The sequence below is a fragment of the Coturnix japonica genome, chromosome 1, assembly GCF_054131305.1.
Source record: "Coturnix japonica strain WE chromosome 1, WE-NBRP24, whole genome shotgun sequence".
NCBI lineage: Eukaryota > Metazoa > Chordata > Aves > Galliformes > Phasianidae > Coturnix > Coturnix japonica.
This window is the reverse complement of record NC_140663.1, coordinates 121,287,432-121,300,298: the sequence shown is the minus strand read 5'-3', so window position 1 is coordinate 121,300,298 and position 12,867 is coordinate 121,287,432. Positions and strand designations below refer to the sequence as shown.

At 41.7% G+C, this 12,867-nt stretch overlaps 1 protein-coding gene across 4 annotated transcripts; it reads left to right on the top strand.

The window, feature by feature from the left end:
• Positions 1–89: 89 nt before the first annotated feature.
• TXNDC9 (thioredoxin domain containing 9) lies at positions 90–9,329 on the top strand. 4 transcript variants are annotated; one of them, XM_085533399.1, is made up of 6 exons: positions 90–134; positions 511–592; positions 1,617–1,834; positions 4,378–4,496; positions 6,250–6,504; positions 7,979–9,329. In XM_085533399.1, exons 3-6 carry the CDS (start codon positions 1,646–1,648, stop codon positions 8,094–8,096), a joined length of 681 nt encoding a protein of 226 aa, XP_085389525.1. In that variant the 5' UTR covers positions 90–134; positions 511–592; positions 1,617–1,645; the 3' UTR covers positions 8,097–9,329. The 4 variants fall into 4 exon arrangements, with proteins under 4 accessions (XP_085389525.1, XP_085389508.1, XP_085389518.1 ...); XM_085533382.1 differs by having other exon boundaries at positions 90–137; positions 514–592; XM_085533392.1 differs by having other exon boundaries at positions 90–137; positions 432–592.
• The last annotated feature ends 3,538 nt before the right edge of the window (positions 9,330–12,867 follow it).

Genomic DNA, 12,867 nt, shown 5'->3' with positions numbered 1-12,867 from the left:
CGTGTCCGCCATCCTGACCAATGAGCGTGCGGGAAGGCGCTTAGCTCCGCCCACATCGCGATCAGTTCTGGCTATCGCGATAGTCTGACAGAGCGTGACGGGGCGGGGCGGGAGTGAGGGGAGTGTTGGCGGAGGGGGTGAGTGTCTGTGGTGGGGTTTGTGGGGATATGGCGGCCCTGAGGTGGTTATAGGGGGCCCTGAGGTGGTTATAGGGGGCCCTGAGGTGGTTAAGGGGGCCCTGAGGTGGTCAAGGCGGCTGTGGGGCCATCACTGAGCTCAATAGGAGCTGGGTGAGAACGGGTGGTCTCTGTTTGTCAGTGGGGCCGCTCCCCCAAGCAGGTGGGCGGGCAGTCGCTGCCGGGAGCGGCTACGCCGGTGCCTCCCGGCCCAGCGGGGCTGTAGCTTTATCCTTGTGCTCTTCTATGGTGCAGCTTTTGCTATAGGAACGTTTGTTGGGGACCGAGTTGTGGTGGAGAGCGGAAGGGCTGACTAACCGCCTTCCTGTTTCTTCAGAAGCCAAAGCAGCGGCTGTTCCAGCAGCACAGGACTCGCCTCCGCCCCTGTCGTGAAGATCTATCTCTGCCCTGTGCCGGTGAGCTCCTTACCTCGAAATACTTGTAGGAGATAGAGAATAATCACTAACAAAGGTCCGGTGCTGCAGAGCGACGAGGCTCTGCCCGTGCCGTGTGTAGGACATGAGGGCCACTAAGATGGTGAAGGGCCTGGAGCATCTCCCCTATGAGGAGAGACTTAGGGAACTGGGTCTGTTTAGCCTTGAGAAAAGAAGGCTGAGAGGGGACTTGATCCAGGTTTATAAATGCCCAGGGAGGTGGTGGAGTCTCCTTCTCTGGAGATATTCAAGACCCGCCTGGACGCCTACCTGTGTGACGTGGTGTAGGGAGCCTGCTTTGGCAGGGGGGTTGGACTCGATGATCTCTAGAGGTCCCTTCCAACCCCTACAATTCTGTGATTCTGTGACTGCTATAAGGTGATGCTTGCAATAACAGCTATCTTTTATTAATTGAAGCATCGTATTGACCTAAAGCAATTGCAGTTGCATGTTTCCCCTTTTGGCTAAGGGGGAAGGGTGTTAATTTGTGTTTAAATATGTTAATATATGTCAAGTACTTAAAATAAATGCATTTAGACTACTGAAAGATTACACTGAGCCCTGCTTAGACATTCTGAGGCATCTTATGTGTCTTCCTAGCAAGTTGGAGCTTTCTGATTGCATCTTCTAGCTTCAGGATATTAGTTAAAGGCATATGGGCCTGGTTCAGGATGACTGTTACCTTGGAGCTAATTAATTTTAATGTTTTATTTTCATTTTCCTGCATACTTTCAAAAGTGCCATGGTCTGGCATGGCAATAATAGGACTTATTAATTGGGGTTGGAACTACATGATCCTTGAGGTCCCTTCCAACCCCGGTCATTCTGTGATTCTGTGACTTGACTGGAATCTTTGTTGCTATTCATGTTCATTGTTGCAATGTAGAAAATAACTGTGTCCACTGCCTTTAAACAGTAACATTTTGTTTCTGTAGGGTATAAACTGCAAGCTATGGAGATAAAGCTTTTAACTTAAAGTGCTCACGCCGTGTATCTGTTTCCACAGCTCTGAGGAGATCACCTTTATACTTCAAAATGGCTGCTGATACATCTGTTGAAATACTTCAGAAAGTTCTGGAGAATGAAATACTTCAGACTGCCAAGGTAGTGGAGGAACATCTGGATGCTGAAATGCAGAAGCTCGACCAAATGGATGAAGATGAGTTGGAACACCTGAAACAAAGGAGACTTGAAGCACTGAAAAAGGCCCAGCAGCAGAAACAAGTAATTCTTATACTAATGTAGGCTTTTGATTTGTACAGTAAAACAGGCTTATTGGTTGTCATGTTTCTTCTAATCTAATGAAACGTTGGCTTTGTATGACTTTTCATTTCTTATTGCAGGAAGAAATTCTGCTTTGTTTCCTAGCATTTTTTGCTAAACTATGGTCTTCCTGCTCCCCCAGAAGTTGTCGTCAGCATAGTTCTTCCTGAAATCACAAGGTTTTAGTAATATATTCTCTGAGATTATCACTTCCAGTGCAGGCATGTTCTGCAGCAGCAAGTAGAGTGGGGACTGAAGTGTGTAAAGGGGGTCTTGAAATTGAGAAGACCGCAGGGTGAGGAGGGAGATGCAACGATTCCTAAGTCATCGTTAGAGCAGCTGAGGAGGTGTGGGTAGGGTTGAATCACAGAATCATAGAATTATCAAGGTTGGAAAAGACCTGGAAGATCATCTAGTCCAACCATTACCAATACTTCCCAGCTAAATCATATTCATCAACACAACATCCAAACGTTTCTTGAACACTCCCATGGTCGGTGACTCCATCACCTCCCTGGGCAGTGCATTCCAGTGCCTGACTACCCTTTCTGAGAAGTAATACTTCCTAATGTCCAGCCTGAATCTCCCCTGGCGCAGCTTAAAACCATTCCATCTAGTTCTGTTATCGACTACACGAGAGAAGAGGCCAACCCCCAGCTCACTACAACCTCCCTTCAGGAAGTTATAGAGAGCAATAAGGTCTCCCCTGAGCCTCCTCTTCTCCAGGCTGAAAGCAGCACCTTAGTCGCTGGTAACCCACAAAATCAGGGCTCCAGTTCTGTCTCCACCCTTCACAACTAAAAAAATACAAAGCTCTTACAGCTATAGACACCCATGACCAAGGCTTGTAAGGAGAAACCGTACTGGCATCCTGCAGTGAACATCAAAAAGAAACGTAGCTGAGCACATGCAGTCCAGAGGGTTCATGTAAAGTGTTGCTGGTAACGTTCTGATATAGATGGTGGCTGAGCCAACAAGATGTGTGATGCTGGACCTTCTGCTTAAAAAGGTTTGCTTGGGGATGTGAAGGCTGGAGATGACCCTGGCTGCAGCAACTATAACATGGTAGAGTTCAGGATCTTGTGTGAAAGAAGCAGGGCATTAAGTAGAATTGCAGCCCTGGACTTCAGTGGTGTCCACTGACAGAACAAGAGGAAACAGGCGCAAACTGAAACACTGGAAGTTCCATATGAGCATAAGGAAAAACCTCTTCATTTGGGGGTGACAGAGCTTTGAAAAGAGCTATCCTAAGTGGTTGGGGTGTCTCCTTCTCTGGAGATATCCAAAGGATATCCTGGATGCTTTGTAGTCAAACCTGCTTTAGTAGGGGGTTGGATTTATGGTTTCCGAAAGTCCCTTCCAACTTCTGTGTTTCTCTAACATATGGTGTGAGGCCTAAATTCTAAATAGGGAAGCTATAGTTTTCTTAACTTACTCCTTGCAAACCTGGAAAGAGAAATAGCCTGGGGCAGGATGAAGGGGACTGGATTGAGAGGAGATCCTTTGGTTGTGGTGATTCATGCCACGTTTTCAATTGGGAATGCAGTAAAATGTTGAATGGTTGGAGTGTTGGACAAGAGGCAGTGTTAATGGCTTTGATTCTCCACACATGAAAGCAGAAAAGGAGTTTTGCTATTTACTTATCTTTAACAGTTATATTCTGTTCCAGCGTTTTCCTTTTTTTCCTTCAAGTCATGTCACTTGGGCGTTCTAAGATATGGGCATATGGAAGTTCGCATGCAAAAATGTACTTCTATCAGTTGATCTCATGTCACTGTTCTCTTGCATTTTCAAATGCAATTTGGAGTAGTTTACTACTGAGTAAAAATCAAGGTGCCCCGTGCTATTCTGGAAAAATAAGTCAGACCTTGATTTGCATCGTGATAATTTCTTCGTATGATTATACTTGTAGGTTGTTGGTTGGTTGGTTGCTTTTTGTTCTAGAACCATAGAACGGTTTAGGTTGGAAGGAACCTTTGAAGTCCAAGCACCTTGCTGCAGGCAGGGACAACTCTCAGTAAATCAGGCTGCTCAAAGACCTATCCAGCCTTACTTTGCCTATTTCCCAGAGCAGGCCACCTGGGCAGCCTGTACCACTGCCACACCATTCTGACAGTGAAGAATTTCTTACTAATGTGCTATCATTAATTTTCACTGCCATGGAAGCCGTTTGTTGTTCTTTCTTTTTTCTTTGTGCAAAGCAATGTAAAGTAGACCAAGCTGTACGTTTATAGTTTTTAGCTTGAGGAATTTCTGCTTTGAACTGGTCTAATCTCACTGAGAGGGATCTGTGCAACTTGGAACAAGACTTGTGTTTACAAGCATGTAAGGTACCTCACATCTCAGCCACCTGCCTTCTACCTATTTCTGTATGAGATGGGCTCCCGCTGAAGTCCCTTCTAATTTTTTTTCTTTGTTTTTGGTTCTTAAAAGCCGTCATGCTGGCACAGCAGATGCAGGGCTAACTAAATCTATACTAATGATTTCCTTTTGTTTTCCCTAAGGAGTGGCTTTCTAAAGGACATGGAGAATACAGAGAAATCCCAAGTGAGAGAGACTTTTTCCAAGAAGTCAAAGAAAGTAAAAACGTGGTTTGCCATTTCTATAGAGATACTACTTTCAGGTATAGTAAATAACTGATGTTCATGAAACCCCCTCTTTATATTTGTATACAAAAGCACTTCTAAGAGAAGTCTCTTAAGTAAATTCAGATCTTTAGGAGTATTCAGATTCCATGATTTTCCAATTCCTGCTTCCTTCCCAAAAATTTTTTTTAAGTGAGGTGAATGTGACTTGGCCATGATTAATACCCTCTTACACATTTATATTGTAATCAATTATGCATCTTTCTTTAAGTACATGAGACAGTGCTGCGGGCCGTTGTTGATTTAGCTTGAGGGGCACAGGTCTCTTCATTTAGTGACCACATAAGAGTAGCAGCTTCTGAAAGATCACTTTCATTATTTCAGATGGAGATATTCTGGGAAGTATTGACAAACAAAATCAGAATATAAACACAAACCTCTGTAGGCATCTTTAGAATTCAAGGTTTTGACTTTGAAAGGGTTTCTGGATACCAGTTACAGCTGCATTCTCTTTTGGCCTGTACCATAAACAGATTTACCTTCTTTTATTATTAAATTATGTCACTTCTTCAGATTGTGAGAGGCCTAGATCTGAGAAAATGTCCTGACTTGGAATTGTAACCTAAAAGATCTCCTACTGCTGTGGAGGAATTCCAGAAGTTCTGGGTTGTAAGCTGTTCCTAGATGGTTTATCTCAGTGCTTTCTGTTGAAGTGCAATTGCAGATTGCACTGCTTGTTGAAGGAGGAGCCAGTTGTCCTTTCTCTTCCCCCAAATTACATTGTCTGATTTATGGAACATAAACTGGGACAGCTTCAGTGTAAGAAATAGAAAAAAAGGTCAAATCCAGATCATGCAGCAATGTATTTGCATCTTAGGTTTTCTGAGTGAAATAGAGATGTAATAAAATAAGGTTTTTCTGAGTTTCTCATGTGACCCCCCAACCTGCAGTGCTGTGTTCAGCTCTGGGGTCCCCTGCACAAGAATGACATGAAGCTGTTGGAGTGGGTGCAAATAAGTAGCTTAAAACTGGTGTGGATTATCTTGTTGTTGCTTGAACCAATTAAATGTGTAGTGTCAGACAGGAAAAGGAACTTTAGACAAAGTTCTTTGTAAAACATGTAATGCTGATAACCAGCTTTGAAGTTAAGCATGTCAGGTTTACCATCCACATTATCAAGTTGCTTTCATCCTTGTCCACTCCAGCTTTTTGATCTTCATACCTCTCCTTTAGTTAAGGATAATCACACCACTGACTTGTGCAGGTGAGCCAAACCACTTCAAGAAGAAAGTTCAGAGGTTGGAGGTTGCAAGTGGCAAGTCTGTATCTTTCTGCCATCTCAACAGTATTTTGAGTAGAATTCTGTGCAAATACATCTTTTTCTGTACAGTGAGTTACTGTATCTCAGTGTTGGAGGCTGTGACTGTTATAAAGTTTATTACTGGGAAGTTTTGAGCACACAAGCAATGAAGCTAAAGCAGGAGTAACATAGAGGTCTGGAGGAAGTTTCATCAATAAAAAGTGAAAGAGGGTTTGAGGTAAAATTAAGAAGAAACAATAGAAATGCATGATGTAATTGTGCAATGAAGGTGCTCCAGGGTATTGTTCTGTCGTTAGGTCTGGCATCCCTTTGAGCACAGCTTCTCTTGGAACTAAATTTTTGATCTTAAAGATGATGTCTAAAGAAGCAACATGATGGAAAGAGCTCTTTGCTGTTATTGTTCTTGTGAAGTATGTGTTTGTCACCTTGTTGATACTAATGTTTCATATGGTTTTTTTTTCCCCCCACAGGTGCCAAATAATGGACAAGCATTTGACTGTATTGGCAAAAAAACACGTTGAGACTAAATTCTTGAAGTTAAATGCAGAAAAATCTCCTTTCTTGTGTGAGAGACTGCGTATCAAAGTAATTCCCACTGTAGCACTAATAAAAGATGGAAAAACACAAGACTATATTGTTGGCTTCACTGATCTTGGTAACACCGATGACTTCACTACAGAGACCTTAGAATGGAGATTAGGCTGTGCAGATATAATTAATTACAGGTAATTAAGAGTTTTGTGATTGCTTTTTTTTTTTTTTTAAGATACAATGCAAGAACATGCTTGCAGACAAGAATCTAGAAGTTTGTAACTTTAACTGATGCACTGCATGATTAAGGCACAAATGAGTTCAAGGTTGCCTAAGGAGGTTGTGGATGCCCCATCCCTGGAGGCATTCAAGGCCAGGCTGGATGTGGCTCTGGGCAGCCTGGTCTGCTGGTTGGTGACCCTGCACATAGCAGGGGGTTGAAACTGGATGATCTTTGTGGTCCTTTTCAACCCAGGTCGTTATGTGATTCTGTTGTATGAAACAGAAACAAGGGAAAGAAGCTGTTTAAATTCAGCACCCCTCCTGGTCACTCAGGCGTTCCATGCACCTGAGCTCCCCTGGGTTGGCCCTGCCTTCCTACCAGGTCCTCAAATCACTGGTTCAAGCTATGAAATAGCATCTCTGCTGCAGGTGAATAGAATAGCTTACCTGGTTGGCTCATGTTAATATAATCCTTTCTAAACGAGCTCATCGCAGCTGCAACACAGTAAAGTTTGAGCATTTTGATTCACTTCAGTGAATATATCTATCTCTCTCTCTATATATATACATATAGACAGCAGCACCCCTTTATGGGGGAAATGATTGAGTGGAGTTGTACCAAGCTGTGCTGAATTGGCAGAATTTTAGTACATTGGCTTCACTGCATAATTGTACTTTCTGCTTGACTCATAGTACAGTGTATTCTGCTTTTAGGAGGACATTTTGTTCATTTTTTTTTCCACGCTCTTAAGTTTGGTATTCTGGCTTTGCAAAGTGAGCCACTATATCTGCATAGCCCAAGAGATCATTCCTGGACATGTCCATTTAGAAATGATTCTGCATGGCTCTGAATGCAGTGTCCCACTCTCTCAGTCTGAAAACAGGTGTTTTTCATGGTTTGTTTTTTTTTCCTTCAGTATATGTGAGATGACAGATGGTGAAAGGATATTTAGGAGGAAAACTGGTCACATCAATTTGAGTAAAATCTGGATTCAGATGGTGTATTGACTAATTACTGACATGTAATTAACTAGAAGTTGGTGAGCTTTGTATTTAGGGTCGATAGCTTCAACATGTTATTTACGAAGCGTTAATAACACATTTTCAAACAGCCTTCTGTAGCTAATTCCAGAAAGTTCTAATTGCTCACTTGCTATTGCTGACATGCAAACCTCTCACCCTACACACTGGTGAGAAGACCCCTACAAGGTCATGTGCGTACTGATGTGTGGGCTCTTCCACAGCCTCCTAAGCTGTGCACAGTGTTAAATAAGGATATGCTCTGCTAGCAATTGCACAGTACTACTCAGAGTGGCTTTAAGGAGCAGGGATTGTGTTTGCCTGATGTTTGTGATTTTCTTCTTCTGGAGGGACAGGCAACTGGAGGTGCTACTTTCCACCTGCATAAACAGGGCTTTGATTAACAACTTCTCTCTTTTTTTCTAGTGGAAACTTGATGGAGCCACCTTTTCAAAGCCAAAAGAAATTTGGAACAAGCTTTACGAAGTTGGATAAGAAGACCATCAGAGGGAAGAAATATGATTCAGATTCCGACGATGACTAGAACAACTAAACCTGTTTATAAATCATGTTTTGTTTATGCTTGGTACATTTTTAAGGATGATTTTTATAAATCTTATTGCTTTTCATTACATCTGCACATAATGCTCACTTTTCTATACAGTTTTATACAACTGGGTCATATCAGAAGAGAGCCTAAATATTTTTTTTTTCTCTTTTGGAAGTCATTTGTAACTCAAAAATCAAAGTCCTAACTAAGTCACGTGTTGCAAACAATGAACTTTGTCTAACTGTATGAGATGTTGTGAAGTAACTGCTAGGAATGGCTGTACCAAGTCAGACCAAAGGTCCACCTGGCCCTATATACAGCTCAGTGGCCCAAAGCAGATGCAAAGGAAGAGTAAAAACAGGATAAGCAGATAGTGATGCTTCCCCAGGAAGTAGTTGGAGCAGTTTATGGCTTGGGGAACTCAGAAAGCGTTTGTTGGATAAAAAGAAAAACGATCTTTTTAATCCTTACATCTTTCTAGCTTCCACTTCATTTGTCAAGGAGTACACAATGCGTTGTGTCAAGAACTACTTCCTATTGTTTTCATTGAATTCAAGTTCTATTTTTTTTTTAATTATCTTCATTAAAGGACACAAGAAGCAATTTGATTTTTCCCTATCTGTTCATCTCCCAGTCCTCTTTAGACTTACAACTATTTATGGTCAGTAAATCACCATTATTAGTACAGAAGTTGAATATCTTAACAGAGGATCGCTTACCTCATGGTGCCATGTCACGACACTGCATAACTTAACCACGTTGCACTGTAAGTTGTACAGCAGGTTGGTATAATTACATGGTTTTGAATGTGTGAATTTTTTAGCAGATGCTTTGTACAAGAGAGTAGGCTAGAGAAAAGAATTCAGGAGAAACCTCAATCTGTTTAGATATAGCGCAGCGTTCTGTGTACTGTTTCTTCAGTAACGGACTGAATTTTCAAGAGAGCATCTTTGGAATGTGATGTCAATGTTCTGAGGAGGTGAAGAGTTGAATTTTCCTTTCATTTTCAAAATGATGGTTTGCTGTGTGCTGGAGGTGCTCTTTCTGAGGTGGTACTTTGAATTGGCCCCAAAAACAATGAAGTGAGTCTAGTTAGTTCTTGCTGCCTTGTAGTGGAGAATGCCATTGGGCCAGCCCAGCAATATAACCCTGCAAGTAAGTTTAAACAACAATAATTACATTTTACTTCAGTTCGTGTACATTGAAATAAAATTATTTTAATTCTAATGTTGACTTTTTCATTCTTTCCTAGAAGATGGTCCAGCTGCTCTGAGTTATTTTCTTTCAGTGCTCTGTCAATGTTGCTCTTGCTAGTTTTGTAGCGACCTACTGACTGCTCTGACCTTAACGCTTCACTTTAAGAAAGTAATCAATCACCTTAGATGCATGCAGCTGCCTATTAGTACATTAGAAGCAGGAAGCAGGCTTGCTTCAAGCTGATCTCTTTTTCAGAGCACAAGTTCTCTAACTGCACTAGTAAGTGTTCTTTTTGCTTAGAATTGCATTTAGGAAACAAGTGTTTCAACAATATTAAGGGTGCCTTAGCAGGGCTCATCTCTGAGCCTTGATTATGTTGAAGTAGATGGGGAAATACAAAATCCTGTTTAAAATTCCTGTATGTTCCACGGATGCACATTTAGGTAGTTGCTTGCCAAGATTCTGGTATGTAGCACTGCTAAAGGTTATTCAGTTCTGTGTGTGAATAACTCCATTATGAATGCAATACCAACACTGTGGTTTCATGTCCCTCTAAGCTGCTGATTTTTTTTCTTTTTCAAGGCTAATCTTCAGTTCTAACAGTTCCTTCATTGACTTGTAGCATTGCCTCATGCTCCAGCGCTGATACAGAGGGCTTGCAAGGAATGTGCAGTTTGGATAAAAGAGGAGGTTGAGACTGTATTGATTAGTTTATATAGATAGATTTGCTTGCTTCAGGTTTTTGTGTCTGCTTTCTCCATTTTCTGCCTTGAAAGAAGATTTAAACTGGCACTGGATGGCTATTCTCGTAAGTTGTCCAGTCTTGATCTACGTGCTACTTTAAACAATCCCAAACCATTACTTATTTTCTTCATCTCAAATGTAGAAATTCTTTAAGTTTGGAAAATTCTTTGCGTTTTGGGGAACATTTTTTTTTGTCTGAGGCAAAGTTCAGTAATTCTGTGGTACAGGTTATTTGGTCAAATGTCCATGACAGTCAAACACATTTACGCAAGCTAGCGAGTGAACAATACAAAGAACACATAACAAAATAGAAGTAAGTCCTAGTAGAAATTTGGAAAGCTCAAAGCTTGATTTTTGTCATCTGTCAACTGGTGGCAATAAAACTGATGGAAAAGATGAGAATACACAGCACCCAGAAAGGGCACAGACTGTAAGTCATTGGTTGCTTTCAGCTGTGACATGATTTGTATATTAGGACACAATTAACTCCTGAACTAGAGTAATTACAAAATGGCACCTGGTCTGGCATGTGCCAGCCCTGAAGGGATATTGTGGGATAAATAGATGAGAAATGTTCACATACAGCTTTTGAGGCTGTGGGGCTTATGCATGAACTGAGCATGTAATATTAAGAATGATTAGTGGTTAAGTACGGGCTTGATGCTTCCACGAAGTAATCATTAATGCATAGAGTAAATAATGAGGTTGGTACTGTTGAGCTTAATGCAAGACTATTTGGGCTTGACTGTGCACCAATGGCTGATTGATGCCACTTGAAACTTGGGATGCCCTGGTTGAGAAATCTGCCTAAATAAAGTGTTGAGTTGAAATTTGGGATTTGGGTAGTGTGAGGAAGTTCCGTCCCTATATGTGCCTATAACGTCTTCATCAGCTGGCACATGAGACATACATACCGTCATCAGAAAATATATCTAGTTCAGATGTGGTGAATTAATTTCAAGTGTATGTACACTGAGAGCTATCAGATGCTTTTTGATGAAAAGGGGGTGTTATGAAAACTTGCCTTTAGTGATCTCATGAGACAGACTCTGAGGCTACAGTTTTTAGACCAGCAATTACAGCCATGGGTTGAGCTGCCTAAATAAACCAGTGCTGGTCCAGGAGCTGTGTAACTGTGTAACTCAGCACTGGGTATGTGTTGTCATACTTTGCCTTTTTAAACACAACCTGTACAAACATCATCTGCCCTGCGGTAGATTTTAATGTATGATTCCTTTTAAACATGCTTGCAGATAATAATCTACTTAACAAATAATGTATTGCTAAACATCGGCTTTTCCCAAGATGACACTGTGTGAAAATCAGGTGGTTGTAACATATGAAAGCTAATTAATTCCTTTCTTTCTCTTCTTCCTTGCTAATTATTTCTTTTGTTAGTGTTCTGCCCTACAAAAAAAAAGCCTGGAACTGTTTCCTGTTTGGTTTCCAGAATGTTGACAGTCCTCAGTGCTTTGTATCATGGATTCCAGGCACACAGAAAAGCTCTTAATAGTTATCATGATTAATGGGTAAAGCTAATTATTCATAGATGTTAGCCTGACACCCCTGTGAATCACAAATGTGCTATCCTCCTTTTATAGGTGGGAAACTAAAGCGAGATTAGCTCTGCTGGAGGACCTAGGAACACCAAGAACTGGGTGTTCCACTATTTAATGTCATCCTTTTCCTGGAACTTTTATTTTGGGAATAGGCTTCTCAGCTTTCTTTTAGGTGCGTGGTGCCCCAGGATCGGATTGGAGGCTGATGAGTGCTGTGAAGTGAGCTACTGTGAAATGTGCTGCCCAGGTACAGAGCCTCTCTCTGCCCTCACTTCTAAGCTTTGTGCAAGACAGCATAAGGGCTGTAGGAGTGGGAAGAGGGAGCAAAAGCCAAAGAAAAATACTTGTTTTCTTTTCACAATGGCTGAAGAGAAGCTTTGTGCGTATTGGGATGTTGTTTCAGTGCCCACCTGCGTTCTTCATAAAGGCAGTATAAGGAAAGAAACAGTGGCCCTCAGCAGCTGTTTGGTTCAGAGCACAGTGAAAACAGAGAGCCCTACATCTAACAAGTTTGAAGCCCTTCTCAACACACTTTTGCTATTGTTATTTAGAGATACATTAGACATGGAAAAGAAATTCTACTCTTAAGTTGGCCATATTCCTTCAAAAGGTGAGAGAAACAGCTCTACAGGGCCTGCCTGAGATGGAAGGTTTGGGTCTAAGCAAGCCCACGAGGGGAAGTTACAGATGCATTTTTAAGTGGTCAGTTAGTGCTAGGCATCCCCTGTGCGTCAGCATGGGCAGTTTCCCTATAAAGCTGTCATAAAGCTTGTAAATTCCCAGTCTTACTTATAATTACATCTGAGACAAAAGGAATAGCCTGAGAAATGCATCTGCCTGGTGATGTTATGAAACCAAGGCTGAAGCACATAAATGAGATAGTAATTAGTACAGGTGTTGTTCTGGGTAATTCTAGATAGTGTTCTCACCGTCCCATGGAACATGATGATAGAACCCTTAGCTGAAGGAGGAAAGAACAAAGAAAAAAGCTTTACACTAAAAGAAGTGTAAAGCTGTAGGGTAGCATTGTTGACCACTCCATATTCTCTATAGCTCAGTGTCACTGCAGCTCGTTGCTGGGGCCTGGCTGTGGAGCTTATCTGCTGCTTAAACTCAAGAAGATGAAGATACCATATGACTCCTTCCATGCATTTCCATCCCCTCCTATTAGTCACATGCTGGGCTGACTGAAATCCAGCAGCAGGCAAATACATGCTGACATTCTTTATATCTAAAAGCTACAGAAGAGCGAAATGGGTTTCAAA

Coding starts and splice junctions, on each gene's coding strand:
- TXNDC9 (XM_085533399.1), top strand. CDS start 1,646: ATGGCTGCTGATACATCTGTTGAAATACTTCAGAAAGTTCTGGAGAAT. Junction 1,835..4,377: donor AGGCCCAGCAGCAGAAACAA/GTAATTCTTATA, acceptor GTTTTCCCTAAG/GAGTGGCTTTCTAAAGGACA. Junction 6,505..7,978: donor GCAGATATAATTAATTACAG/GTAATTAAGAGT, acceptor CTTTTTTTCTAG/TGGAAACTTGATGGAGCCAC.